Source organism: Helicoverpa zea, chromosome 2 (assembly GCF_022581195.2).
Source record: "Helicoverpa zea isolate HzStark_Cry1AcR chromosome 2, ilHelZeax1.1, whole genome shotgun sequence".
NCBI classification, from domain to species: domain Eukaryota; kingdom Metazoa; phylum Arthropoda; class Insecta; order Lepidoptera; family Noctuidae; genus Helicoverpa; species Helicoverpa zea.
The window spans coordinates 800,911-827,912 of NC_061453.1; the positions used below are offsets into that span (position 1 = coordinate 800,911).

The 27,002-nt window shown below is 38.6% G+C and overlaps 3 protein-coding genes across 6 annotated transcripts in view; 1 reads left to right on the top strand and 2 right to left on the bottom strand.

Moving 5' to 3' along the window:
- The window catches only part of LOC124644321, a 54,353-nt gene extending 45,979 nt beyond the window's left edge, over positions 1–8,374 (top strand). The window contains exons 10-20 of the mRNA XM_047183625.1: positions 12–202; positions 665–766; positions 1,271–1,431; positions 1,683–1,783; positions 2,052–2,183; positions 2,514–2,679; positions 2,860–2,939; positions 3,056–3,281; positions 3,555–3,729; positions 4,171–4,313; positions 7,332–8,374. Of these exons, the coding sequence (XP_047039581.1) occupies positions 12–202; positions 665–766; positions 1,271–1,431; positions 1,683–1,783; positions 2,052–2,183; positions 2,514–2,679; positions 2,860–2,939; positions 3,056–3,281; positions 3,555–3,729; positions 4,171–4,313; positions 7,332–7,460 (1,606 nt within the window). The 3' untranslated portion in view covers positions 7,461–8,374. The remainder of the gene's footprint in view (positions 1–11; positions 203–664; positions 767–1,270; positions 1,432–1,682; positions 1,784–2,051; positions 2,184–2,513; positions 2,680–2,859; positions 2,940–3,055; positions 3,282–3,554; positions 3,730–4,170; positions 4,314–7,331) is intronic.
- Positions 8,375–8,799: 425 nt separating this feature from the next.
- Positions 8,800–17,465, bottom strand: LOC124643193. The gene is made up of 13 exons (XM_047182077.1): positions 17,175–17,465; positions 14,707–14,792; positions 14,534–14,630; positions 14,335–14,468; positions 13,477–14,269; positions 13,317–13,404; positions 12,773–12,901; positions 12,133–12,298; positions 11,430–11,611; positions 11,004–11,133; positions 9,964–10,120; positions 9,463–9,605; positions 8,800–9,114 (listed from the first exon to the last, which is right to left on the bottom strand). The coding sequence occupies exons 1-13, from the start codon at positions 17,458–17,460 to the stop codon at positions 8,998–9,000; spliced, it is 2,508 nt and encodes an 835-aa protein (XP_047038033.1). The 5' UTR covers positions 17,461–17,465; the 3' UTR covers positions 8,800–8,997.
- An 880-nt stretch (positions 17,466–18,345) lies between these two features.
- Positions 18,346–26,367, bottom strand: LOC124639720 (nucleolin-like). 4 transcript variants are annotated; one of them, XM_047177206.1, is made up of 9 exons: positions 26,199–26,367; positions 25,411–25,797; positions 25,076–25,163; positions 23,387–23,573; positions 21,040–21,185; positions 20,561–20,696; positions 19,962–20,068; positions 19,012–19,047; positions 18,346–18,621 (listed from the first exon to the last, which is right to left on the bottom strand). In XM_047177206.1, the coding sequence occupies exons 2-8, from the start codon at positions 25,782–25,784 to the stop codon at positions 19,036–19,038; spliced, it is 1,050 nt and encodes a 349-aa protein (XP_047033162.1). In that variant the 5' UTR covers positions 25,785–25,797; positions 26,199–26,367; the 3' UTR covers positions 18,346–18,621; positions 19,012–19,035. The 4 variants fall into 4 exon arrangements, with proteins under 4 accessions (XP_047033162.1, XP_047033153.1, XP_047033146.1 ...); XM_047177197.1 differs by having other exon boundaries at positions 18,346–18,624; XM_047177190.1 differs by lacking the exon at positions 19,012–19,047.
- Between the last annotated feature and the right edge of the window lie 635 nt (positions 26,368–27,002).

Consider the following 27,002-nt stretch of genomic DNA (forward strand, 5'->3'; position numbering starts at 1 on the left):
ACTGTTTCCAGAGCCGTATCCTGCATAGTAACAATCCTGCTGATCATAGCCACTATATACGACGTGAAGATAGCCCGCGACGTGCGCAGGCGCAGGCAGCGCGCGGCCAACATTGCCGCCAACATCGTGGCCAATAATGGCACGCGCGGCGATCTGAAGCTCGACCTCAATGGATTGGATGATATTAGTACTGTTACTAATGGTAAGCAAATAATCACAAACAAGAGGTTTTAAATCCTATAAGTGTCACTGAGGTTTATCAGAGTAATATTAAAACCGCATCAAAATCCTTTGCGTAGTTTTGAAGATTTAAGAGAACATAATCCCTATCAGCCAGTTTCTTCATCAAAAGTTAAAGCCAAAGTAATGTCTAAAGTAAAAGTAACGGTCAAATTCAATTTTTCTATTAGTTTTGCTGTCACTTTAGCCTTGAAAAAACGTATTTGACCGTTACTTTTACTTTAGACATTACTTTAACTTTAACTTTTGATGAAGAAACTGGCCGTAAGTCTCTAATAACATGATGTACCTATACATAGGGATAGTACAAGTGACTATTTTATTTATACGATGTAGTGGAGTGTATAATATTCAATATTGACAGCTGTGAAGGACCTGTATAAAATAAAATAAAATAAAAATGAAATAATAATTTTCTCCGCAGGCAAGACAATGTACAACGTGAACAACAACCTGGCTATCAACAGCAACACTTCGGAGGAACGTCTCACGGCGGAGGCCATCTCCAACGACGAACTCAAACTCAGTAAGTTATACATACTAGTCTGTTCCCGGTGGATCGCCCAGAGTTAATGTCTGCTCCGGATCTTTGGATTGTACGGATTTACCGGAGCAGTTGGTAAGGTTTTTTTATCTTTGTGATTAGTTACTAAAACACCAGACTAAAAAGTATTAATCATATTGACCGATTTTTTTTCTTACCTACTGATATTGTTGTAACCTTTATGGAGGCGAATCGTTCAGTATTTTGGTTTCTTTTTTTATACTTTTTACCTCGTTCAAAGAGTCGTCAAAATAAGAGAAGCCTCTTTGACTATTTTTCACATTTTTTTAAATTTAAAGTGTACTTACTCCCTACCCCTTACTCCTTACCTGTCCAAATGTAAATGTATACCGCTTACCTATCCAAATTATAAAATCACAATCCACTCAACGAGCAATGGGTACCTAATACAAAACCTAACGCCTCTAACATTTTAAACAGCAACTTCCATCGTACTTGTCCTAATTTGCCATTACATCTCCACAGGCGTATGGTCGGAGCTGCTGTTATCGTTCTCCATGAAGGCGAATGTGCTGCAGATCTTCGACCAGTCAGTCGGGGCTGACACTGTGCCCGTCGTGCATGGCCTGAGGTCACTGTCCATGGTCTGGGTTATTTTTGGGCATACCTGCATCGTTGTCTTTAAGGTGAGGTTTTTTATTATACTCAGTAAGTAAATCAGCTAGCTAGATGATGCTTTCTTAGCAAAAAAGTTGCAGTAAACTAAAAACTCTGGTTTAATGTAAGTAGATTTGTAGAATGTTGAAGACAAGATAAATGCTTAAATGACAGTTTTTAGTCCCTCAAAGTGAGCTGTGAACTTGTCTCTGTGTTTATTACAATTACCAAAACACCGCAAAATTCTACATACTTATGAAACTTGCCTGATTTCCTGCAGTACGCCGACAACACAGCATTGCGGGCTATCCTGGAGAAGAGCTTCTGGTTCCAGCTCATCATCAGCGCCGTGTACAGTGTTGATACCTTCTTCTGTCTCGGGTATGTGACTTTATATAAATCGAATTAATCAAAAACAAAACTACCAAATACAAGGACTTATAGAACGTCTTCTCCAGTTTCACGTCACAGACTCTAAAAGAAAACCCACAACGGTACATATGAAGCGATAAGCTAGGATCCAAAAAGTTGGTACACTGGAGAATAGAACAGTAGATACCTACAGCATTTTTGATTTACATAGAAACTTAAGCAAGATTCTCAAGATACGATAAAAGCCATATTGACCCAACCATTTTAATATCCTCAGAGCCACGCTGGTGACGTTCCTGTACTTCCGCACGAAGACGAAGGGCAAGCTGGACCTGCTGGTGAAGGGGCGCAGAAAGATCACCTCCGGCATACTGCAGTTCCTCGGACTTATTGCTTACCGATTTGCCAGGTAAGACTTTGCCACTGAAGATTACAAGATTCTATCTATCATAAACTCCATGAATGAAATGTCAAATTAATATCTCTAGTAAGCACAAATAATTAGATTATTGTCTACAATAAAAGGATCGAATTGCTTTTGAGAATAATTATGCAGCCCCACAACTTACCAACTTACCTTACTGTGAGTGCACCTTGATTACCCAAATGTGATGACTGTTTTGACAAAACGCTCATTAAGTTCTTCATTTACAAGATTTAGGTGATAAATATCTGATTATCGTCCTTAACATGCCCCTTTTGTGAATTTCCTTCTAACGTTTCCCGTTCTATTTTCCAGATTAACGGCTCCATACCTGTTCATCCTGGGCGTAGTGGAGGTGACGATGAAGTGGTTCCAGCATAACGCGGTCTTCGAACCTCCCGCGAACGACTATGAGACCTGCCCCAAGTACTGGTGGAGGAATCTGCTGTATATCAACACTCTCTTCCCTGTTGAGCAAATGGTGAGTTGACAGAAAAGATCTAATAATTGTAGGGTAATAGAACCTGTAAGGCGTCTGGATGAGAAGATTAATATAACTGGATTTGATAAATAACACCATAGCAATTCTTCATTATATGGTCTTCAAAAAAGTTGTCTTTTGGTCTAATACAATATTTTCATGATATCTGTTCTATTTCAGTGCATGTTATGGAGTTGGTACCTCTCAGATGACACCCAGTTTTACGCAGTCAGCGCCATCCTTTTGATCCTGGCCACTAGGTGAGTTCTTTAGATGCCCATTTGCATTTTTTTTTTACATTAGGTACTATTAATAGCGAGTCTTCCTGAACTGGTACTTCCAAACCTAATTACTATTTTCCTTTTTTCTTCTCCAGCCACTTCAAACTATCAGCATCTCTAGGCGGTGTATTATTCGTCTCGTCCCTCTTCACAACTGGCTACGTGTCTTGGAGCAACGACCACATCCCGAACAGTGAGGACCCCTTCACGCAGTTCGACAAGGTCTACGAGAAGCCCTGGACCAGGCTCGGACCTTATCTCGTCGGCATGCTCACCGGGTGGATACTGTTCAAGACTAACTTGCAGATTCGGATGAGCAGGGTAAGTTAATCTTTGAAGCATAACTTCTTCAGATTCGAAAAGTTTTGTAGAAAGAGTTTTGATAAGTCCCCCATTAGCTCAGGTTTTCCTACTTCTTTACATTTTTAAGTAAGTCTCATTTCCACATATCGCAATCCAACATCCATTTTGCAAGATAGAACTGCAAAAGATCTTCATGCATGTGCAATTTTACGGGATCCCATGTTCTATAGTACTTATGAACTACTAGAAAATAAGTATATAACTAACGTATATTGTTTCAATGTTCTCCAGATATGGGCAGCAGTAGGCTGGGCAGTATGCACGGGCACACTACTGTTCCTGATCTTCGGTCTGTACAAGACGGAGCTGGGCGTGCTGTCAGCAGCTGTGTACTCCGCGCTGTCACACTCGCTGTGGGCTGGCTGTATCGGGTGGATTATCATTGCTTGTTCTACTGGTCATGGAGGTAGGTCACGAGTATTGTAGCTCATAAAAATAGCTCTGGAAGATGCAGATCATTTATCAGAAAAATAATAGAATAATCCAGCAAATCTGGCGAAGTCATAAATCGACATCAAAACATAGCTTCGAATCATAGATATTATTGTATTTTCGTTACGCCTCCTAAATTGTTATTGGATGATAAATCCACTATGGGACGTACGTTTATTTAAACAACACTGTAAGTACAATAAAAAAAGCTAGCTGATCCCCCCTGGTTTCAACCGCGTCCTGCGGGAACTTCCCGTACCCGCACAAAATATAGCCTACATAGCTTGAAGATAGTCCGGTATTTGAAATCGGTTCAGTAGTATTGAAACCTTTACAAACATACTAAAATTGTTTCCTCTTTATTATATTGATATAGATTGCTTAGCAGTTGATACAATATGTCGTTCGTCCTCAGGCTGGGTGCGGCCGCTGCTGTCAGCGCCGGTGCTGTACCCGTTCTCGCGCGTGACGTACTGCGCGTACCTGGTGCACCCCGTGGTGCTGCGCTACGTCGCCATGCATCTCACGCACCCCATACACATGGGGGAGCTGTTTGTGGTTAGTATCATTACCATTAACTTATAACCTTTTAACCGGACTCATAAAAAAAGGAGATGGCCAAAAAAAAACCCAGAGTCGACAGAAACTTCGTATGTATGGTTGGATTCAGTATAATGTGTAGATTACAAAAAGTATTTCATATCATCTAAAAACCATGGGGTTCTCTTTTTACAAGGTTATTTCTGTCGTAGCCATATCGTAGAATTGACCACTTCATGAAAAGCTTGAGCATTTCATGAAATGGTTGCGTTTCATGAAATGTTCATGTTAATTTGACCAGATCGTTAAATCGTCAACATTTCTCGATTTTGTCATCCACGTCTGGCCGTATGGTATAATAGGGTATCCATAAAATATTTAATATAAATCCACAATATTTTGGGTCGACCCATTGGAGTTTAATTTCATAAAATCTGGTAGTTGTGAAATTTTTCACAGCTCAAAATTGTCAGGAGGCAAAAACACTTAGGTTTTTTTCATAACTTCGATTGCAAATATAAAGAGTAAGAACTTGTTCATTGTCCTTTAAGTCCGACATACATAATAATTTAAATAAAATAGGAACTTTAGTAACATTTTAGGAATCTTAAAATAGAACACACTTAATCTAAAATGACGTAACCTGTAGGTTCACTGCCTCGTTGGTCTAGCTTGCGACACAAGCGCAGCTGTCGAGCACGAGGTCTTGATTCCCGGGTCGAGCCGAAATCGCTTTGTGGGTTTTAGAGACTTTCACGAAACAGCCCGCAGCTTGGAAGTTGGTATTTGTGCATCAGAGAGCACGTAAATGTCGGTCCTGCGCCTGATCTCTCTCCGATCGTGTTGGATTGCCGTCCCATCGGGCTATGGAAGTGAAGGAATAGTGAGTGCAGCTGTGTCTGTGTGTCACCTCGCAAATTCTTGTGCACTATAATATGTCTCGCGCAGTTGGCTAATCTCCTTACATGAGAACAGCCGCCGTAGCCGATAATTGGCTAAGAGGACATTATTGTTGCATACTATGTTGCAGACTATAGGGGTAGACGAGTTTCCCCACCTTACCTAGGTCTGCGCTCAGCTGGCTCGTTTGGGATGCGTTCTGAGAGCGGTGGGTTCTTGTATCTGGTGGATGTTACACTCGCTACTACTCGCAAGAAGTTATAAGGGTTACATCGCTGGTAAATAATTCCATGGGGTTTGGAGTAAGCAAATTAAACAGCAAAGTATGTTCCTGTCATATATATTATTATTAATAACACAATAATAGTCAATAAATAGTTCAATGGGTTTCTTTGGGATATTATAATGTATTGAATCATTTTTAGTCGTCCACCTTATCCAACAGTTTTATGAAGTTCCTTTAATATTTTAAAATACTTCTCCATCGGAATTATACGCATAGTAGGATAGTCGACGCATTTTTTCTTAAATATAAGATATTCCTCATCTGCAGTTTCCATAACGTTATATTTTGACAGCCAGTAATAGTCCATGGACGTCTTTGGCGTGGTCACCCTACTGTTCTTGATTTGTTTTATAACCTTATAATTAAAAACGTTGTTATAATTCACCAACGTAGAATTATTTTATATTATTATTATTTTCGTCGTATACACTCTTTTGTCACTTTTTCCTCAAACGAATTATTCAATTTTTCGCTGCAAGAATTTTCAATGCAGTCAACGGCCGAAATCTTCAAACGTAAATAAAGCGCTGGCAGCGCCCCTAGGGGCAATTTACATAACTATTTTACGATGTGATCAATTAATTTTGATCATTTCATGAAGAAGCCGAGCTTTTAGTTGCACATATCGAGAAACGATTTCTCATCATTGATTTGCCCAAGTCACATCATGATGTGGCCAATAAACAGTGAAACATTTCATGAAACGGGACCATTTCATGAAATGGTCGAGTCATTTCATGAAGTGGTCAAGTCAACGATAAGGCCACCACATTTCGATTAAGATTTTAGTACATAAAAAAGCTTAACTTTTCTGTTTGCCGTTTCTTTAGAAGTTGTGCGTCTAGGGTAAAAACTTTACACCCAGGTCTATGTCTCGTAGCACTATACACGAGTGAAGGTTTAGAGCTGACCTGATGATGGAGAAGAGAGACGGTCAAGGGAACTCGGCAATGGTGAATATTAACTACCTCGTGTTTGGGCTTATATTATTCGCATTGACGAGAACTTTTGACTTATTATATACTTATACTAATAGTGACTAAAAATAAAAAAAAGTAAAACTTCTTTTTTTTTCTTTTAAGTTTTTTTTTATCAACCTTTGCCAGTTCAGAAGTTTCCACATAACAGGGAAACCTCTTCAAGTAGGTAAGGTCGGTACTTAATCGTATCTGGAGTGGTTCATGGGAATAGTGCAATGGGTGGGGGTCAAACTCAAGACCTTTTAATTACCAGGCAAACTCTGATCTGTAACTACGGGGATATTACTATTCGCATGTATAATGTTAGTATACATTGTTTTTATGGTCCTTTATGTAAATAATCTTTAAAATCAATATAAATTCAACATAACCTATTTTTGTGAAAATGTGATATAGCTCCTATACCCCATGGATTTCAGGCTTGACTTTTTGGCACCATCAAAGGTCTTTCATAATGAACCCATTGGTACCCATTTCGTTGCTGTCGATTCTGGGTATTTTTACTATGAAAATTTGGCCATCTCCTTTGTGTGTTGAACAGAGCTTCTGTATCGGCTATATGGGCCGTAATGGATGTTTCGTTTTTAAGACAAGAGGTTGTTTGTGAAGTTTTTGGTGTCCAGCTTAATGAGATTTTTTTTGTGGAAGGACAAAGCGTTCTGTCACTGGGAAACCACAAATCCGCCATTATGACCATATATCTGGATATTTTGTGTTCTTCATAAGACGCTCACGCCATCATTTCAAGCGCTCTCATTTTTCGAATTATTTTATTAGCCCTTAACCGATCAAATGATGTAAATGCAATTTCAACTTTTACTATTAATATCTAAAACAACACATCTCTAGATAATATTTTTCTCTCCCCAGTTCATCCTGTTCCTGGGCCTAACAGTGATATCATACGCCATCGCGTTCGTAATATCAGTAGCCTTCGAGGCTCCCATCGTCACCATGTTGAAGATCGTCTCCCCACAAAAGAAACCCCACAGAGTATGAAACTACCAACTAATATTTAGAGACTAACAGCCTTACTACAAAAACTTAAACATGTGTTCAACGTGATCAGTCATTATTTAGACAAGTGTTGAACAGACGTTTAAAAGAAGAAGTTTTTGTGGTACGACGGTAACTGCCTCAGTTAACGCACTAACGGATGGCATTAATGAGCTGTTGCAAAGGTTTAATTGGCCCAAAATATGCGACCTGCGCAAGAGTTGCAGAAATACGTTGAACACTCTTCGCTGTCGTGTAGTGCGAATGTGATTTTTTGTAACTTTATGCCCGTTTCTTAATGTTAGAAGGTACCTGAACCGATTTTTTAAAAAAACAATTTTGGAACTATTTGAGAAGAAAAATTTTCACCATTCGATCAATCATTAGGAAACGAGCATTACTCTGTAAATTAATTACCATTCCATTGTATATTTTCTTAGGTATTTCATAAATATAGTGTCCTCAGTTGGGGACAGTCTGACTGAAGTGTAATGATTCGTGTTGATTGTATTTACTGAGAATTGGATATGACAGATTATTGTAAGTTCTTGTGTAAGTGCTTCTGAGTTTTGTAAAACATGACAATTGAGACTTTTATCAATATTTTTATAGGAAACCATACAACGAAATATATGACGAATTTAGTTGCTAGGTTGGCCATTGTTGGTGAGCCATTTACCTACAAATTACACAAACTACAAGTGATATGTTTGGCTCGACACTCCAGGGTATACGATATTTTAGCCCAGTTCACTCTTTTAACATGTTTAGAATATCTTTCGAATAATAATTCACCTTTATGTATAGGCATGTCTCCGAATTAGTTGGTATTGGCCAGCCAAAGTTCAAAGTACTCATATTCGTATATTATTTTTATATAAGTTAAATTAAGCCACAGATAAAACGAGTGGCCTGTGTGAAAATTTAGTCGTCGAAATAAAAAAAGACAAATACGAATTATTTCTATTTATTATTCTTACAAAAAAAAATACAAATTAATTAATAGAATTTCTTTTTAAATAATGATAAATAATGGCCGGTTCACGTTTGTATAGACTTGTATTTATGTACATAAGTGCTAGGCTTGCAGTTTCTTCTAATTGTGAACCGGTCGAGTATTTTATTTTAGTCTGATCTCTTTACTTCGCTTATTCTTTTAGTAGGTCAAAACTGGGTAGTTTGGGAGACCATAGCTTTAGTCAATATAGCACCATTACGTATTTTAAAAACCTAGAATATTTGATTGAATCTGTCGACGTAGACTGCCTATTTCCCCCCAAATGTATTTTTATTTTTTCTAATGAACATTTCACCACAACCAAACTACCCAGCATATAACCACCTACTTCTGACCAACTTAAATAAATATCAGCTGAATAAAATAAATAATTATATAAAATACGATAAATATGTACATTTACTCATGTACCTAATAATGTAAATAGGCTGTAAATATAATTACTTAGTTGTAAGTTTTTTACCGAATATTATAAATAAATAAATATAACTTTTATTACAAATAATGTGAGTTGTTTTACTGTTATGATGCGCAGTCGGAGAGTCTTCTAAGGAGGCTGCAACATGGCATCTCAACTAGGAGAGAGAGTAATAGAGATGCTACTAACGTTACTACTGTTGTTCCCGCAAAATACAGCCACTGTGGACAAAGCAACTTCTAGTTAAAATACGAAATACGCCTCAATAAGTTAATGCTGCTACATACATACATAGGTACAGTCGACTAGGAATGTAGGAATCTAAACATTTTTCAAGTAAAAAACATACAATAAGAATTGTTCCTTCATTCTGCATTAGTGTTATGTGGAATTCATCATAAATACATTCCCTTTAATTGCTATAATATTATCAAGCTGAAGTGTTTGTTTGTTTGCTATCCCAGGAACTCCAAGACCGATTTGAAAAATAATTCAGTGTTAGATAGCTCATTTATCGAGGAAGTCTATAGACTAAACCATGTAGCTATAAATATGAAGTCAAAACTCACAATACACAAAGTAGTAGAACATAGTGCTGAATCCATAGACAGCAACATGGACCGCGCTACTGCGGAGTGCAGCAGTAACATGCCGTAACTCAACCGGCTCAGCGCTGCTATCGACGACCGGGCTAAAAGCCGCCGGAAAATTGCTGAGGAAAAAGATAATATAGGAGGTGGTGATCAAGGAGTCCTATCCCCTTATAGACATTAAAATATACAATTATAAAGTACGGAAGGACGCTATTGAAGCACCTACATGGCTTAATAATTCAATTTTTAAATAAATAACATTTTTGAAATCTATTCATGTGACGACAATCTAGAAGAAAGCATCAAAGTTAAATTATAGTGTCCTTTTTGACAATACATATAATAAATAGATTATGGAACACGAGATTGATTACAGAGATGAAAACCCATGAAATTACCTTCGAGAGTTTGAATTTGTGGCATACGAAATATTATACAGGTGGTATTATTACGTTACAAATCATAATTTATTCTTACTAGCCCAAGTAGTAGTGCCCATCAAAACAGGCCACAGCAAGGCTATGGGCCAGGTCAGGTGAAGCCACGCGGCTAGCCAAGGCAGCCCCACCAGAGGCACTGCTGATGATGTGAACATAAACGATATCGACGCCATCCATAGCAAACCCGATGTCACCTACAATATAATAGATTTGGCATAAGCTTTTGACACTGTAAGCTAGTAGGTGAAATATGTTTTATAACATACTAGCCGTTTTCCCTGGTAATTACTTCCCGTGGTAATTACTGCCCGTACCGGGATAAAATATAGCCTATGTTTCTCGTGGATAATGCAGCTTTCGAATGGTGAAAGAATTTTTAAAAACGGTCCAGTAGTTTTTGAACCTATTTATTACAACCAAACAAACAAACAAAGTTTTCCTCTATAGTTGAAGTTAGACTAGTGATGTAAAATGAAAAAAAAAAACGATTTGTATTTTTTCGCTTTATTTAAAAAAAACATGAAAAAAAACTTTGCATCGTTGTTTTTTTTCTAAATTTGGTTTTTTTTTCTAGCCTATGTTTTAGTTCAATTTTCAAAATTTCCCTTGTGTTGAGTTAATATCAATGAATGTTGCCAATATTTTTATGAAATTTTGGTACTGTTTTATCAGAAAAGTACAGTAGATTCAAGAATAAACCTAAGACTCTATTATGTAATCTTAAGTATTAATCTTTAACGGTAAATGCCCTAACAATTTTAGAGTTATTATACTCTTGAAAAAAAACAAGGCCCAGAAAAAAAACTGTTTTTATCAGGTTTTTTTTCAAGGTTTTTTTCACAATAGAAAAAAAAAACGGTTTTTTTGCAACACTAAGTTAGACTAATGCTAGTTTAACTACAATGCAACACAGATATTTTGATAGATTCCGCACTTCATTTGTTTTATGTTATCATCTAGCCAATATAGTTTATGGAGTGCCGCAAGGACTGTTCCTAGGACTAAAATTATTTGAAAGAAAAATCTGTATTATATTTAACAATTTTGCACTAAATTATAGTTTATATAAATACCTACCTTAGAAACCTTGAGCTTTCCTTGAACGATGTGTATCAGCCAACCCGCGAACACGCCCATGAAGTAAGGAGCGACGCGAGCCCACGGTCGCTCGATGATAACGGCATATGCACCAAATGAGTTTGTAAATCTAAAAATAAAATAGAACCTCTTTTTGTTCCCTCTGTACAAAACCCTAAGAGGAAAATTAAATTAACATCACTGTTATTCGTCAAATGTTATTCGCCCATCTTAAAAATGGTCCAGCTTTTCACAGCTATATTATATGATAGAGTTCGTAGTTTTCTGTCTATTCAGCTACAGCTACGGCTTATGAGATGTACTATTTATAATTACAAGACATTCAATAAGACTTTTTAGTACATATAATATAATTTTTAGACTACACCAATAAACCAAACACCTTTTTATTCAACAAAGACTCACGTCTGTCCAAAATCAAAGAACGCGGCGCTAGCATCAGCGATAGTGGCGGCCAGCATGGCCAGCATGGTGACGCCGGCGGCGATGCGCGCGCGCATGCTGGACGCCGCGCTCACGGCGCAGAGTAGCGCGCCCAGCATGTGCAGTTGTGTCTCCGTTGAGAGGTACCAGGAGATTTGCATGCACTGTAGAAGAAATGTGGGATTGTTTGCTGATGCCTTAAAGTAATTTTTCTTTTAGCAAGGTTAAAGAGATGAAAAACTTGTCAAAATTTTATAAGTGTTTTATAAGTACTTGGGTAATGTAATTTTATTCCATTGCTCTGTGATTAGTCTTGTAGTTTTCAACCCGTATCCATAAAAGATATACAATCATATGAATTCTTCCTTTTTGAGAAATCAGTAAAAAATTGGTAGTGATTTTGAAATAGAAATATCATCCATTTATTTTCTATTTTATTATTGTCTCTCAATGATTTTAAAAAATATATATAAATATTTGCATGCCACGGCCGCATACCTTTAATTGTATTGTTATCCTACAGGCATGCACCTGCGTGTATACACATATTCTTGACAAATTAATTGTTCTATTCTTATTAATTTATTTATGTTAAAGTATACTTCAGTTTATTATAATATGTTAAAGCAAATAGAAAAAAACTGAGCTCTTAGAAGCGGACTATGATTTTATTCTTTGTCGTCACCTGTTCCTGTATGGGGTAGGCTGTGGTGATGTAGAGGAGGTTCCTCCAGCCGTACTTGCGACAGTTGTGCTCATCATCGTCGGGCAGGGCTAGTGTAGCAGTTTTGTATGACGACAGTGCCAACACCCCTGACAATAGCACCGCGTACGCGTATGAAGGTAGCAACCTGGTAGAAAATAAACATTAAAAGCAGCATTTTAAAGTTCTAAAAAAACTAAGTAGACAAAGCAAAAATTAAAAATTATCAAATTTGGCTGCAAAACAGCATTTTTTGGACAGACAGCCCCCAAAACGCCCCCTTCCTATGTGTTTATTTTTTCTGGGAAGGAGAAGTGGCGCAACAAACGCCCAAGCAACACATGTCTGTCTGTAGGTTACTAGAACCTCCAGTAGGTAGCTGTCGTTTTAAAATTCAAAAAAATTTCACAGCACACAGTTTTTTTGCTAAGATAAGCAATCTCGTCAAAAAATAACTAAAAATTCTACACACGCAATAATTGCAAGTCGTTATGATGAAAGCGCTTTCCAACTTCAGAAAAAGTCACGAAACCATGAATCGTAAACTGTTGTTTATTTTTCGACATACATACGTAAAAAGTAAAAGCATGCTAAGTTTAGATGACCCCAAATGGTCACGGACCTGATGACCCTGTTAGTGACGAAGCAGATAAACTGCAGGACCTGCCCGCAGGCTCCTTGGAATCCAACCAGCTCCTTCACGCTGTACTGGCTCTTCAAGAAGAAGAAATGGTGTGAACTGAAGAGGCCGCTGTAAGACAACAAACATAGAATATGGATTAATTTCTGTATGAACTAAAAGCCACAAGCTCCGATCGTCACGTTTAAGTTTTTTTAGATAACCCAATCAGAACTTAGCTATAGTTCGGCCATTCAGAGAATGCGTTCCTGACACGTCGCGATTGAACTGACGACGTAACTTTGCAATGGCGTTGCAGTTACGATAAAAATATTTTTGCTGGTTGTTTACCGTTTTAACAATTGAGGAGCATTAAAACAACATTATTATATCAATAATCAATGAATGTAGTTACGTCGTCAGTTCAATCGCGACGTGTCAGGAACGCATTCTCTGAATGGCCGAACTATAATGACAGTGTAAATCTAAACATAAAGCAAGACTGGTAAGACAAATAGTATACAATTAAAGGAACCTTTCAACTTACCTCACAAAAAATAATGTATCAAAAGCGATTGTTCCGGTGGCGATAATTAAGTAAACATCATTCTGCGCATTGACATCAAGAGCTGTATCTGCAAAAAACATAACAGTCAACATTGCCCAATCTGTAGCAAATATCGAATGCCTAGTAGGGTATACCGCACCTGCAATATATTCGACAATAACCGCGACGTGCACGAACATTATCCAAAACGTTGCAAAGACTCTCATCACGTGTATCAAGGACAGATCTTTGTTCGCCGTGTTTGTGTTGAAGATTCTCTTCCAGCAGTACGCCAGAGAGAAGCACAGGAGGAGCCTGCAGAAGACATTAGTCTTCTTGCTCTCTGTGCTGAGGCTTGCGAACGAGTTGTACTTGAGTCGCGGACACGGCGGCAGGTTGTCGAGCTGGCGCGGGTTGATGCACTGCTTCCTGTACTTCCCGCATCGCCTGCAGCTGCCTATTGTCTTCTCCGCACAATTCACGTCCAGCGTAATCGCGGGAGCGCTGCACTTCACCAGGCTGTCCACCGCCATGTAGTGCGGGGTCGCGTGTTCTACTGGCAAAACTTCAGTCTCTGACTTCGCTCCATTCTCAAGTTTTCCATTCTCTTTCCCCATCCTTCTATTTGGATCCGTATTGTACTTTTCTAAATCGAACGTCATGGACTTTGAGCCGTATGGTAGACATTTCATCAGATCTAGATCTATGGTTGTGGCGGTTACGACTAAAGCCACAAGGATTGCTGTGAGGCACAGCAATAGTACTGCAGCTCTGTCGGATGTGAACTCGTAGTGCCCCTGCACCCGCCTCACGCTTGTGATTCTCGCCACCCGAGATGTTGTGTTATTTGTTTTCAAATTGTCGTTGATCATGATCGAGAAATTGATGACAGATGTTATGTCTCTCGGTGAGCAGGAATACGGCATGCACAGGCCTAGAGTTATGTCTGTCGACTGAAAAGACAACAATAGTTGAAATACTGATTAATCGGATAGCAGTTATTGCTTAAGTAACTTGCCTTTATCATGTTTGACTTGGTGATGTTCAGAGTGATGCCGAGGGTGGAGTAAGCGAGGCGGTACGGCGGCCAGCTATCGGCGACCTTCATCGGCGTATCTTCATACTGCACCATCCATCTCCACTGGTGCGATTCTAAGAAAATAACAATCAGTAAGTTCTGCTATTTACTTGGTAAAAAATATAAAGATAAGTCTCACCATCGTCAAAGTATTTCTGCCTAGATACGTGGCTAACATCGTTTTGTTCCATATCTGTTACTATTCCACTTTTATTCGGTTTCCTAGAAAGTTGGTCCTGAAAGCAGTTACGAACGTTACCAACCTAATGTTGAAAAAAACTAGGTTTATAAATAGTTCTAAGTTTGTCTTACCAAATCCAAACATTGCTCTTTGGATCCCAACCAAAATCGGTTCCCCATAAAAAGTCCAGATCCATAACGCCCTGATGCGTCTAAAGCTGTAAATATATTTCAATTTAAACTAGTTTTATAATATCACTTTCTTCGGAAAATAGCCACATGAATAAACCCAAAATGGTGGAGTGCAAATCTGAGCATCGAACCCTGGACCTTCGTACTCAGTAGTCTCATTTGCGAACATAATACCTACCTATTTAACTACGTAAATCGTAATGATGTCAACATCTTTACCTTCATAACAAAAGACCCATTAACAATTAACAAAACAACAATAAAGCAATTTCACCTCTTTAGTTTTTTCGAGATAACTCTCACTGAAGTCATGCTGCGTAGGCGCACCCATCTCGTACCTAACTGTGCGCCTTCATACTCGTACATGTTATGTTGACACCGCGCGTGTAACGGACTGGGTTGCGTGAATAGTTTTCTTTTGTTCTTTATTAATAATGCGCATAATTTTTGGTTCAATGCCGGCACAGGGTTTGGTGAAATACCGTTTTTAACTTCGGAAAAAAATCCAGAAAGTCCCGTGTCACGCTTGAGTAATAATCAGAAAATTATAGATGTCCAAACCATGGCTAATAATAACGAGAAAATCACTGACATAATGTTGTTTTCTTTTACAATAATACTTAACAGTAGTAGTCCTATAAACACGGACATTGGTATAGGGAATGAGAAAGATGTATCAACCGAAACCCTTTCTATTAATATTATATGAGTAAGTTCGCGATGCACTGTACCGATCTGTCAAAGCGTTATTCAATTAATGAACACATTTTTTAAATGGCCCTTCAATGTAACACAATGACTACAATGTTTTCGGCTATTATATTCCCATTGATAAACAAATCATGTAAGCCTAACGACAGTATCTAATCACAACACAGTATCTTCCAAAACAATGTGCCTATGTTTGTTTATAAAAATGAACTTCAAACTATTACTCATTGTAATACATGCTGTCATCTAAATTGATGCAACATGCGCTTATCCTAATGTTTCGTTATGCTGCTTTAATGAAGAGCTGGATCACTGAACTTGCAACATTCTCATTACCACGAACGATCGAAAGTTTATTGATTTGTGGTCACGACAGTCGAAGACAAATTATGCGTGTTACAGTAGAAATTACATCATTAATGTTATGCTTATTGAATTGTTAGAATGAGGAACGAATTAGTGAATATCTACGAATCTATCTATGCGGAAATCTTTGCGGTCAGGGGAAAATAGAAAGAGGCTTTGATTATCGATTAATTAGGTTCTTAGGATATATTCAGTGGTCGCGGGTAGGGCGATCGTTCCCGGGGTCTGAGGTTCGATGGTTTATTCCAGGTATTAAATGAATAAGCACTCTTCCTTTTTGATTTTTCCATTTTTTCCACAAACCTTTAAAGTACCAACTTTCTTTTTATCGAGATTTTGAATTCGTAACTCTTGTTTTTACTCTGTCTAAGAATTGGTATTCCCTAAGTAGTTACCTGTGTATCTTTCCCAAGAATTTATGAATAGACAAAGGACGGAGTGGAATCTATCATTCTAGATGTAGGCATTTGCCTTTGCATAGAAAATAATAATAATAAGGCTTTCGTCATCAAATGGATGGTCACCCATTGGCAACGCGGCCGAAGTAAGTTCAGAACCTAGGTCAGCCGCGTTTCAGAAAGAGATACACTAAAATCTGGTACAAACTCAGAAATATAATGGCTCGTCAGTTTGTAGCAATGCATTGCATGTGCAGTAATTGTTGATTCATATCACTTTCCTCGGAAAAAATTAACTGACCAATTCATAGTAAAACATTAGTGGCTGACTGAGAACGTACGGAGTCTGGGCCCCGATTCTCCTAATTTTACTTAAGCGTCATACGATTCACGTTCGACTCGATTCGACTGATATCCGATCCCGACTCGATTACGATTGAAGCGTATGTGGCATTCCGCTATTTTTTCTTTGAAATAAACGTTTTTATCCTTTTCTGTCATTCAATAATGAATCATTTTGTCTGCAAATGATTTAAGATTGCAAAATGATTGTACAGCAAACTTCCGTATAGACCAAAGTTAAAAAAAAAGCAGACCAATCGCACACCAATCAAATGTCAATCGAATACGATTGGTCTTTTATTAGTAGCAGAATGCCCGATATGGTTAAAACTGCTATTGCGATCATATTGCGATTCAATTTCTACTCGATTTTGACATTATTATAATGGGCTCATAAAGTTATGAATGTCAATTGTAAATCAGCAAGTGAAACCCGTACTTATTCGTTAGAAATTAGTACCTACTTGACTACCATGCATTATGTATTAGATGTATCTGTGTTTTCTTCTCCATAACATCTAATTAAATTACCGTAACTTATTGTCTTCATTATCTCATTGAAAGTGCCGTTAATTGGTTAGTATGACTTACCGTTGTATGCCCATGCCTTGCCATCCGTCAACTCTTTGAAGAAAAGTCCGAGCTCCTCCCAACAAGTATGGTCAACCAAGATATGCATTCCATTTGTAATTTTGGGCCACACTACCGCCAAAAACGACGGGTCATAGATATTGAACAAGTTGTCGAACACTTCCTTGCGCGCAGGACGTTTTGTACCTCTATTTAGTTCCTTTTTTAAAGCATTATTTTGGCGCGAAATAGTTTTGCCGCAGTCGGCCAAAACGATGAACAATAGCACACAACACACTTTTAGCATCAACATTTTGTGAGGTACATTTTATTCCGTTCTTGACAAACGACGTGGGTGCGTGCGTCCAGTGCAGACACACGTTAGCTAATGTTCATTAACTGCAGTAAGTCGCGACTCGCGATTAGGCGTGTTTACAAGCACTCGATGCGAATTGTAAAGAGTATAAATAATGCTATAAACAAACCAGACATGCAGTCTAGCCGTAAAAAGCGGTAATCTTTTTTTGGTTGTCGTGATTCACTGGTTATTTACACTCCACATGGATTAATCTGAAATTAAGATTTTATGATAGATAGGTACTCAATTATTTACTTTCTCTTTTAATCAAGATGTTATGGAGTAATTATAACGGGAATCAAAAGCAATTAAAACAATTACGTGTAGAGATGGATACTAAAATAAGACGGGCTCTCAATAGACTGGCGGGACTTTGCTAACGCTACTCCGGAACTAATCTTTTATGTAATTATATAGACCGTGAAATTAGATAAAAGCATCTTCAATTAATAAAATCAATATTTACTTGAGAAAACATGGGTTGCTACATACAACGTTATGTTAAGTGTTGCTGTTAGAATCTTGTCACAATTAGAAACTCGTTTTTTTTAGCAACCAAATATGCGGAGTAAAAATGTAATTGCTCGAACTATTATGTATAGGTAAATAGGCATGCAACCAATTTTGGTCATATTTCGGAGCATATTTCTGTTCAAAATATTTGTAAAGCATGTCCGTGTCGTGTGGCACCTCGTACTGTTCCCGTCTAGTGTTCCGGTCACACCGACCACTGATATTGTGTTTATTAAATGCAAACAAAAGGGAAATGCCGCCGCAATTACTCAACTTTCTTTCTCCGCCGGTGAAATCCGGAATAAAAACAAAACAACCATGTAAATGTTAGTAATTACATTTATTACCTGTCAAAAAGACATTAGCTTACAATTATTTTATTCCATGTACTTAGTAAATACAATTAGCTAGATTTATTTCTTTATTATTGATACTGCAAATCATGTCACTGTAGAAGTCTCTGATAGGGCGCTGTTCACACTCACACACACGAACATAGGAGGACGACGCACGACACTGGATCTTATGTCTTAAGGAATATGGTTACATTTGCCGGAGCCGCTTGTTTGGTCGCTGACCGTCGTTCATGAACCCACCCTGCTGAGAAACAAACAAATATTAAAATTAAAATACTGAGCATAATTTACTGATCATTCAGTATCGGTTGACCTATTTACAGCATTTATCCAATCAAAAAAACATACAGTCTACTTTCACACATCAAATTCACAAAAAATAAAAATGAGCTGCACCATCTGAATACATGCAACCAAACCGTAAAGAGGCAAATTAATAGCAAGCATATATAAGTTATAAGGATTAGTTCTAGCCAAAATCAGTGGCGCCTTGTCCTCTTGGGCACCTAAATATTGGCGAGGACTGTATATTAGTTGTTTCAGTGTAAAATCGTTGTTTCCCTACGAAACAGACATCGTCGCGCTTTGGTTGTGTGTATGCACATGGCGGATCGTAAAGGCGCAACTTTACCTGGACTTAACTGGTGTAATGTTTCTACAGGTAGTTCTGAAAAGAATGCACAGAATGTGTTAATGCACAGAGAATTGCAGAGTTGGTGTGTATTCTGTAGTCTCTTCAGTGTCTCGTCTTGTACTGCATTTCTTTGCACATCTTTCTATGCACTCGTTTCTATGAAATGGGCGTGGACATGCAATGGAAAAGCTTTCTTAAAAATTATTGCAAAAAAATACAGTTCGGAAGATGTCAACGTTATTGTGGAAGGGTAAATAAATAAAATATAAATACATGTCTATATGTTGACATCTAAAACATGGAATCGACACTATTTTACACCAAAGTTCAACTAAGCTTTTTATAATCAAACAAAAAAATAAATAAAATAGAATAATAGTAATATTCCGCCACATTAAGTCAGGCTAAAGTCCAATCCAATGCTTGGGAACACGCTAAGATTACTTATGTACATAATAAAGCAGTGTCGCTAACATGCTAGCCTATGGTGCAACAAATATAGTTTGAGGGCAAGGCACAGAGTAGTAAGCCAACTAGATATTCTCAAGATGATATTTAAAGTCATGCTTAGAATAGAAAGAATAAAGTGTCTTCCACACTAATCGTTAAGTTACTCGGCGAGCGAGGTACTTGGGAAAGTTGATCGGAGTCAATGAGAAAGGAATATAGCAAAGCAAAGTTGGCCGAAGTAAGCCCAAAGTCCTCCTCCTCCTCTTTGTGTTCGGTTAACTTCGGCTAACTTCGCGTTCGCGAAGAATGTTGTGGTCTTGTCGCGCTATTGAGTTTGAGCACTGCTGTCAAGTCAGACTCATAAGGCTTGAGATTAAGTAAGACCTTTTTATTGAAAAGTTTAGCCACAACATTTAGAACATTATTCACACAATGAAATACAGGGTGGTTTCGTGCGGTAGTGCGGGTAATGAGGTGTGGGTGGTGTGTCAGCTTACCGGACGGCCCATGAAGCCCTGTGGCGGCATGTACGTGTTGACTGGGGCGAAGCCGCCGCGCGGGAACGCGCCTCCGCGACCACCGAACCCGCCGCGACCGCGAGCTCCTGGAAAATAACAACATATTAAAACTATTTGTATAGATATTACATTCTTGCAATGATGAATATGGAATACAATGTAATGTCAGTTAATTCGCAGCCTAGAGATATTCGAGTTATCGCGTCCTTGGAATACAAAGTTTAGTAGAAATGTGACACTTTAACGAAAGGTGTCTTCAAAAATTGCGATCTGTAGATCTACGTATTTTCTACGTCGCTCCTTGTAAAGCACTGGTACTCAGCTGAATCCGGTTAGACTGGAAGCCACCCCGACATGATTGGGAAAAGGCTCGGAGGATGATGAGATCTACGTATTTTGCACAACCCTACCACTGACATATTCGGCGTTTTCGTCATAAATACATCAAATTACTCGCTCCCGGGGGGACTTCTTGCCGCCTCCGGATAAAAAATAGTTTTTGGGTGAAAGAGAATGGACTTTCGCCTTTATTATGTTAGGAAGATTTATCATAAGTAAACACATAGCGCATGTGTTACCTCTGAAGTTGCCCCTGGCGTTGAAGGCGCCGCCCCGCGCGCGGAAGTTGTTGGAGCGGTTGGCGTTGGGGCTCGCGTTCGTGTTCGCGTTCGCGTTGTTGCGGTTCTGTTGCTGGTTCGGGTGCTGCCGCTTGTTCTGTAGAAAGTAATATGTTGTTTTTGAGTAGAAGTAAGTAGCATCATTTTATATGAAAAACGTCAGATATACATTATGGACGATATATCTTGGAAAATCTAGAATTTGAAATCTTTTACCGGCGAAATTGTCTTTTGTGCAAAAAATAGCTTTTAGAACAGTGAAAAGACTTGGCCTATAAAACACTTATCATTATTTTAAGTACAACCATCATCATAATGTATACGGTAAGTTTTTATGAAATAAAAAACTATTGCTTAGAACAAAATTATTATGTTTCTAATAAAACTGGCATGCTCATTCCAAATTTTACAAAATGAGCCATGTTTATTTTGGTACATACCTTGTTAACATTGGCGGCGTTATGCGCCTTCTGTTCGTCTTCGTCGCGGTACTTGGAGACGGTGACGAGGAAGCCGTTGATGCGCAGCTCGCGGTCCAGCTTCAGGGCCTTGTCCACGCAGTCCTTGTCTTGGAATGTTACTCTCACTGTGCACGAGAGAATAAATTTATTAGTTGGATTATCTATGTATAAAAAAGGGCGGCCCAGCGTGAGCAAATTATCCAACTTTGGGGGAGACCTTTGTCTAGCAATGGACGTTTGTAGGATGTGACGTCGAAAAAGGGCGGCTAACATGATTAGTCTTATTTAATAATGATATTTATAAATATTTATGCTATATTTACCTAAAAATTGGATTTAGTAAACAAAAGTAAAACTTTCACCTTTGTCGCGATAGACTAACTTATCAAGTCACCTTCTACTATTCGGAATCCACAAAACTCCAATTATATTTAACAATCTTTCTTCTAAACTACTCAAAACGACAACAATATTTCTTTCATCAAAATATGAACAAGACAGATTTCAGGAAGCAGACTTCCAATTAATTGTACAGAAAATCTAAAATTAAAGGAGTCAGACAAACTCAAAAATAGCTAGTGGACATCATGCGTAACACGTGGCCACGGGTAGACATCAAGTATTCTCATTGACGTAACGCGAGCCCAGCCGCGAGCGAGCGATGACGAATCAGAAACTGTCAATCAATTCGCCGAGCGCTATATGAGAACTTCCATCCGGCAAAGAGATTCAATTTCGTAGTTGGATAAAGTGAACGCAAAATAAACACGCCCCAGCGTCACGAGGGGTGAGCGACGCGCACCCTACAATAACAGCAATCGTGGGGGATGCTGCACGACTCATTTACAATGCGAACTCGACAAGTCCTACTATACATCCGTACACACAAAACAGGTTTAAGCTTTTACAAAAGTAGTTGGAAAAGGTACTTTTCCTTCCGACAAATTGAAATTAACACGCGTGGCACGTTGGATTCTCCAATTTCCCAGGTTCACAAAAAAACAATGGACCGGTCATTGAACTGCTATAAAATCATCATCGTGTTTTTTCCAAGATTCGCATACCAACAAACTTATAAAAGCCGAAGCTTGACACGGTTGCGTAACTCATTCAAGTACCACTTTGTACTTAACCAGTGGACCTTGAAAACTGTAATAAAACTAAGGTATGGTCAGCAAACGTAACACGCCTTAATTCGCCATTTATGTGCTCATAATACGCAGATAGTCGATAAAATTCCTCTTATTTTAATTTATCTAGTACATAAAAGTAATTTGAAATCATCGTGCACTTTTTTCTTCCCTAAAAGTTTCTAGTCCTTGTGCAGTAGAAGCTTAAAATGGGTCAACTACTTTTTTAATGAAACTGTTAACCGTTGCAACTGGACTGGCTGACGTCAGCCGGCGATAACAGTTTCCCCTCGCGTTGGGGAGCATAATACCCTCCCCTAGCTATCCTCATTTGCATATTATTCTGCTATGCAACATGGACGCCAATCCTAACATAAATCGATATGAGCCATATCGGCGCCGCGATTTGCTCTTAACGCGAGCTGGGAAACGTCAATAAATTCTCGATTTATTATGTAGCAGGAGCACGTTGGACGGTATGAATAGAAGTGGAAAGGGGCGCACCCTCCTAAGACGGAGAGCCGACCGAAACGCACAATGAGTAATTCACAAAGGAACGCACTTGTAATCTTTTAAGATGTTCTTTCAAAACTCGCTCGTGTTATTTCGAGCAAGAATATCAGGTGCTACAGTGTGGCGGCAAGTTGTATTGTGCGGCGTTACGTCGAAAGTCGTAACAGTTGTGCGTAATACGCGCTGGGGTAGTAAATCAATACTTTTTTCTCCCGCGTGGCTCATTCACCCTTCTGTTACTCCCCTTCGTTGGCGCTAATACAGATGCCGTTTTTATTGTCCGCCCGAGGTCGTTACCCCAGAGCACGTTGTTAATCGGACACTGGATAGTACATGTTTTACGCGCGCCCTCGATCGTAGCGTCGATAAGGTTCTCAACATTTCGACATTTTCCTAAGTTCGCGTACCTATGAACTGACGAATTTCCCGATTTTTTAAAATATATTCTCTTGTGTAGGTCAATTTCCTGTCCCGCTGAAGATATTTCAAATTGGACGTTATAAAGGGGGCACATATTAAAAGAAACATGTACAACAGCTCGGATAGTCGACATTACTGCGTAATAAATGCCAATATGCATACCTAAAAATTACTTCCGACGACAATGACGGTTATGCTGAAAGATTCCTTACATCTAAGGACTTGGGAGTTAGAAAAAAAATAGAAATAAAAATATCACTTACATATTTTGTACTTAGTCTTGCTGAACTCGTGTATATGCGCGACCTCGCCGCACTGGGAGAACAGGAGCTTCACGTACTCCGTGCTGGCTTCATAGGGCACGCCGACCAGCACCGCGGTCTCCGCGCGGGACTCCACCGACACTGAGATGCTGCTGCCGTCTAGCACCGTGCCCTCCTCGGACAACGCCTGCGAGGCACCCACATGTTAGACATTGTAGGCTCCATATTTTGAACGTCTTTGGTATTTATAAGACTGATATGACCATGCGTTTTGAGAGAGTATTCCAGAATGTTGGTCAAGTTTTGTATGTCGATGGATTTTATAGTTTATCGACTCCAATCGTAAATTAATATTAGAAACAATATGATATAAACAATACCATGAGAAAGCACCATACTACACAAATACTTAACTGCTCTCGTAATACAAGAAAAACACCACGAGGTACCCATTTCCTGCAATTTAACTAAAATATTTATAAAAGTAATAAATAAAGTAGTCCCTTGCAATCAACACACGCCCAAACGACACTCGTTTACAAGGAATTCTCCGTGCATGTCGCGGGAAATCAAATTTTCTTCCGAGAACGTAGCAATTCCTGAAAACGGAATGGAAATAGTCGGCGTGTGTGTCTACGCATTTATTATTTAAGTGTCAAGTATTCGTGTAATATGCTGCCTTGTGTAAAATATGAACTTAAATAGCCTTGTTTTATAGGCTCGACAGGATTTTAAATCATTCAATTAGAGTAGTTATGTGTATTACACAAAACAAAAGAAATAATGCCAGCCTTGAGTATATTGAATGTTAGTTTGAGTACCAATTATTGCGAAATTCGAGCTGTTTTGTATGAAATGGGCAATCATTTCTGGAAAGAATAACTTTCAGTATAGGGCTGTTATAGCGCGAAAATTACATGTAATGATAATAAAACTGAAGGTAAAGTCTGCCGGCGCCGTCCGTTGGCATGGTAACCGCGTATAACAGAATGTTTAGTCTATCAGCACGCGAGTTTCGCGGCCTCTCGTTATGGACATACACATTATATTTAGCACATTACCGATCGCAAATACATCTGGAGTTCTACTTACCAACAAGGCTGTGCAGTGGGCTTCATACAGTATCAGTTGCAAGCATCAGTGTATTTATTTACTTAATTGATATAAATAAAAACATACATCTTGATTTTGCATGCAGTTTCTTCACAATTAGTTTAAAAGTGCCTTACTTAAATTTTAATGAATAATAGTTGAAATAATGGAACATGACCAAGTTTAGTGCTGTAAAATGACCATAGGACCAGAAACCCACTGCACCAGCCCCAAACTTACCGACTGCCACTGCAATTACACATAAATGGACACGTCACAAAATGGCATGATTATATTCATCAGCTGATCTACTACATCACAGTGATATCAATCATGAATTTAGTTGTTTACTTTGCAAAGGAACAAAGCTGCCAAACAGATTCATCAAGTGTAGAAGACCAGCCTGTTCTAACATTCAAATAGTCACTTGCTCAGCTCAGGACTTGAGGAAAGTGGCAACAATTCTGGATATACATAATTTGGAAAAAAGTTTTAGCCATAAATACAGCCTCATTCAGAAGCAGGCTAATAAAATTCTAATATCTACTTAATCACTTGTCAGCATAAAATATAAAATGTTAATAAACTATTGTTTACCTTTTCCAGAGACTCTTTGTTTTTGAATTCGACTATTGCCGATAATGTCGGAGTTGTGGTCAGTTCAGTTACAATGATTGGACCACGTCTAAAAAGAAAGAAAATTTGTCTCATTAATACTCCGTTCAGTAGAGCCAGTGTTACTGTGTTCAGAGTGCAGCTTGCTAGTTCCTCCAGAACACATCACACAATTTATCATATACTAATCAACTTGAATTACAAATACAAATAGTGATTCATAGCAACAGTTTAGATATTTGAGGGATTGATATTTGAATGTTGGCAAGTTGTATGTTTCAGTAACATTGCTGATGTTGTAGAACAGGTGTACTCACTTGACATTGGTAACTTCTCCGTGTTTTGAGAACAACTCCTTGAGTTTCTCCTGGTAGTCGAACAGGTATGTCGACGGGAGGTTCTCAACGAGTATTTTACCAGACTCCACTTTGTCCTCTTTCTTATCATCTCCGGCAGCATCGCCCTCGGCGTTGTCGTGGCTCTGGTCGGCGTCGCCGCCCTCCGCGGCGCCGGCGTCTCCCACAGTGGAGTCGTCGCCCTGTTCAGCCTGCTCGGCGTCTCCGTTGTTGTCTTCGGCCTCGACGGGCTCGGAAGTCTCCATCTCAGGCGCCTGCTCCTCGGCGGCTTGGGCGGCGGCCTTTGCCTTCGCTGCCTGGTTTTTAGCGCCGCGGCCTTTCTTCTGGGCTACCATTTTGACGATCCAGCTGCAATACACACAAGAACCGACTCAAGCAATCAGGCGTGCGATTCGTCACGCTCTCACAGTGGCAACATTTCCCGCCATATCTATTTTTTGCTAAAACTTATCTACAACACTTGGCGCCTATTCTCAGATCTCAAGGGCGCAGTTGCTAACGCGCGAAACATCATATTACGCAGAATCGTACAAAATTTACACTGTTTTAGCAGATGAGCTAAATTTAACTATGTGTAAGATCACAGATAACGGTAAATACATCATAACAAGCCATACGCGCCATGAAGCATGCTTAGACTTCGAGTGGAAAATTCACGAACCCGAAGCGTTACCTCGTAATACGTTGTTACAATAATATAACACAATTCGGGCTAACAATTGAACAGTATGATAGAAACTTTAACTTACCAAATGTGAATTAACAGGTAAAATCAATGATATCACAAATCCACCAGGAAAAGACGCCAAACTATATGCAATAATAACACGAAACCGGCATCACGCAAGCGCATCCGCCATTAAATAGATTTAAAAAAGTGAGGTTAGTGGTGTTGTCATATTAAAAATTAGTTTTGGTAGGTGTATCCGAACACTGGAATAGATGAATAAAATCAATAAACTAAAATTGGTTTTAGAAACATAATGGATAGAAAAACATAAGAATAAGTAAGTTTAAAACATGTACAAGTCCTTAAAAAGTGGTATGTTCGTCTAAGTATATGCAGGCGGGCTATCAACAGCCTGTAGTTCAAGATTTTTTGCATAGGTACTTGTTACTGAATATGTAGGTACTATAATTAATAACATACTGTTATTAGAAAACTATTTATCAAAATATTTAAGAAAAAAATCCTATCTGTACTTATTATAATAAAAACGAAATATTTTTGTTTGTTTGTACCATAAAAACTCCGGAACTATCAAACCGATTTGAAATTCTTTCTCTGTAAGGAAGCACATAGGCTATATTTTTCCGGGTACAGGCAGTGCTTCCCATGGGACGCATAAAATGAAGCAATATTAACAAAATAACATTAAATAAATAAGCTTTTTGGTAAACCGTTTTTTCTTTGCTTTTAATGTGCTCTTAACTATGTTAATTAACGATAGGTACCTAACAGTTTCGCACATCTTTAGATTGTGACCTACTTGTTGTGTATTGAATGGATTTTGGTCTATATGTGTGGAGTCATAGTTTTTTTCAGAGTTGTG

Excerpts from the sequence above, each read along its gene's own strand:
- LOC124643193 (XM_047182077.1), bottom strand. The coding sequence starts at position 17,460 with ATGCTAAAAGTGTGTTGTGTGCTATTGTTCATCGTTTTGGCCGACTGC. Across the intron at positions 14,270-14,334 it reads CCAAGTCAAACATGATAAAG|TCGACAGACATAACTCTAGG; the intron begins GCAAGTTACTTA and ends TTGTCTTTTCAG. Across the intron at positions 12,299-12,772 it reads GTCACTAACAGGGTCATCAG|GTTGCTACCTTCATACGCGT; the intron begins GTCCGTGACCAT and ends ATTTTCTACCAG.
- LOC124639720 (XM_047177183.1), bottom strand. The coding sequence starts at position 25,784 with ATGGTAGCCCAGAAGAAAGGCCGCGGCGCTAAAAACCAGGCAGCGAAG. Across the intron at positions 25,164-25,410 it reads GGAGAAGTTACCAATGTCAA|ACGTGGTCCAATCATTGTAA; the intron begins GTGAGTACACCT and ends CTTTCTTTTTAG. Across the intron at positions 23,574-25,075 it reads ACAAAGAGTCTCTGGAAAAG|GCGTTGTCCGAGGAGGGCAC; the intron begins GTAAACAATAGT and ends GGTGCCTCGCAG.